We start from the raw sequence: 2,279 nt of genomic DNA on the forward strand, positions 1-2,279 counted from the left end.
CTGTAGTTTGCAAGTACAACTTGGCCTAGTGGTAAGTTCTTCTTAGTTGGGGACCTGGGGTTTGATTCTGCCACTGGGTAAGAGGGAAAAATGCTAGTGCAAGTTGAATTGACGATGATCTAGTTGCTAACTTAGTTACGAGGTCAAACTCTAGTACACAGGACAGGTATATTAAGTAAGAATAATACCGTTCTTTCTTTCCAAAGATCTCAGAGATATTCTTTTGATTTTCTAATGTTCAAGTTGGGTATTATCCAAGTGTTTGTCTTTTTGCATCGTATTTTCTTTTTTATGTTACAATTAGTAAAAAACATTGGGAAATGCTATTGGCCACACTATTCACCACTGTAATCGAAGCTCAAGATGACATGTCACCACAGCCGTAATAAAAACGTGGGAGAGAGAAGTACTCGTTTAATTTATTGTCTGCAGATTTGACAATTTTTTTTCTCTTTCTATTTTGTATCGAAATTTGGGCGGGAAAATTTCAATTTGGGAACTTTGAAATCGCATTTGAAATGTGTTTTAAACATAATTTTGGTGGGCTACCAGAACACAGTTGTTTTTCTAAGAGGTTGGGAAATCTACAAAGAGCTTTTAAGAAGATGCATATTGAAGAAGTAGGAGAATCTTCCAATGTGAAGAACACGGTTAGTATAACCACTCCAAAACTAGTAATTCTTTTCTTATTTGAAAAATTAATTGAATTTGGTTATGGATATTGTTATGCTCAAGTTTTAGTATTGGAGATTTTATTCTCAGTATCATGGAACAACACTATTTCCTACTAACTAATATGATACAGACCATGCCTATTTGTTGTTTGATAAAATGTCTCAGAGACTAAAAGTACTTTTGTTTATGTTATATGGTATTGATTATCTTAGTTGATGCAGGAGGAGACTTATGGTATTAATGGAATCAAACCTAATATAGAACCTGCTCTTGGTATGGGGTTTGAGTCTATAGATGATGCATGGGAGTTTTACAAGACATTTGGGAAAGTGACTGGATTTCCTGTATTGAAAAGCACATTTGTGAAAAATGGTGTGGGGTGTATAAGAAGCTACAAATTTACTTGTGCTCGAGCAGGTAAGTGTAATTCCATATCTGAAAAACCATTAAGGCCTCAAGCAACAATAAAATGTGGTTGTCAAGCCAAGCTAGTGTTACGGTTAGATTGCTTAGTTGGTTATGTAATCAGTTAGCTCAATTTGGAGCATAATCATGAACTGAAACCAGAATTCGCTAGACATTTTTGTTGTAACTGTATCATTAATTCTCGGGTAAAGAATCAAATTGATCTTCTTGATCAATCTGGTATAAGGTTGTGTAAATGTTATGATGTTTGTGTAAATGAAGCCGACGGACATGAGAATATGACGTGTTCTCGAAAATATTGTAGAAATCAAACAGGAAGAGGATCCTCTCGGAACATTTAAATATGTTACTCGTGCAAGTGTGTGGATCGAAGGGATTGATGAGCAAAAGATTCAAAAACAATGAACTTCGATGTGATCTTTTATTCAAATAGTTGCGAGGTGTCTTGTAGTTGCCGGATATTTGAGTTTGAAGGAATACTATGTAGACATGCTCTTAATGTATTAATCGGGCATGGAATCAAGTTGATACCTGATAAATACATAAAAACTAGATGGAGGAAAGATGTGAAGAGGTCTCACGCAATTATGAAAGCTAATAATGGGTTTTGAGAAAATATGAAACTCTTGCACTAAATTGTGGAGAAAATATGAAACTCTTGCACTAAATCAAAATCCTCAACAATAACAGAATTAAGCACTAACTAAACCGCAAAGATTCAATAAAATTAAAATGCAAGAGAAGAAAGATCAAAATCAAGTGGACATGAGACTAACCTAATTATTTGAGGTTTAGGAAAATGCAACGCAAACAATAAAAAAGAGTTCAGAGAGCATCCTCTATGCCTACCATATCAATATATATCAACAAGTGCGGTCCCAACAAGCACATCCGAGAGAAAACCAAACTTCAACACCTTGGCATGGAAATATCTTCATGTAGAACTGTGTAACATCAAACTAAGTCATTTTTACAATTATTAGTATAAGCATACTATCACTAAAACAAACTAAAATTCTTTCTTCGCAAAAAATTATCGAACACTTCATGTGCACTTACCTATTTCAAAATTTCCCACGGAAATATAGAATTGATTCAATTGAATATTTACTTTCAAATTATCACAACAAATCAGAATTACAACAAACTCATCACTTTACAAAATCCAACTCATATAA

At 34.0% G+C, this 2,279-nt stretch overlaps 1 protein-coding gene across 1 annotated transcript; it reads left to right on the forward strand.

Annotated features, from left to right (window-relative positions):
* Positions 1–547: 547 nt before the first annotated feature.
* LOC113362150 (protein FAR1-RELATED SEQUENCE 11-like) lies at positions 548–1,244 on the forward strand. The gene is made up of 2 exons (XM_026605120.1): positions 548–650; positions 897–1,244. Exons 1-2 carry the CDS (start codon positions 606–608, stop codon positions 1,206–1,208), a joined length of 357 nt encoding a protein of 118 aa, XP_026460905.1. The 5' UTR covers positions 548–605; the 3' UTR covers positions 1,209–1,244.
* The last annotated feature ends 1,035 nt before the right edge of the window (positions 1,245–2,279 follow it).

This window comes from Papaver somniferum, chromosome 3 (assembly GCF_003573695.1).
Source record: "Papaver somniferum cultivar HN1 chromosome 3, ASM357369v1, whole genome shotgun sequence".
Classification (NCBI taxonomy): domain Eukaryota; kingdom Viridiplantae; phylum Streptophyta; class Magnoliopsida; order Ranunculales; family Papaveraceae; genus Papaver; species Papaver somniferum.

Bases quoted from the DNA above. Each gene is read 5' to 3' on its own strand.
- LOC113362150 (XM_026605120.1), top strand. From the start codon at position 606: ATGCATATTGAAGAAGTAGGAGAATCTTCCAATGTGAAGAACACG. The intron at 651-896 runs GTTAGTATAACC...TAGTTGATGCAG, and splicing joins CTTCCAATGTGAAGAACACG to GAGGAGACTTATGGTATTAA.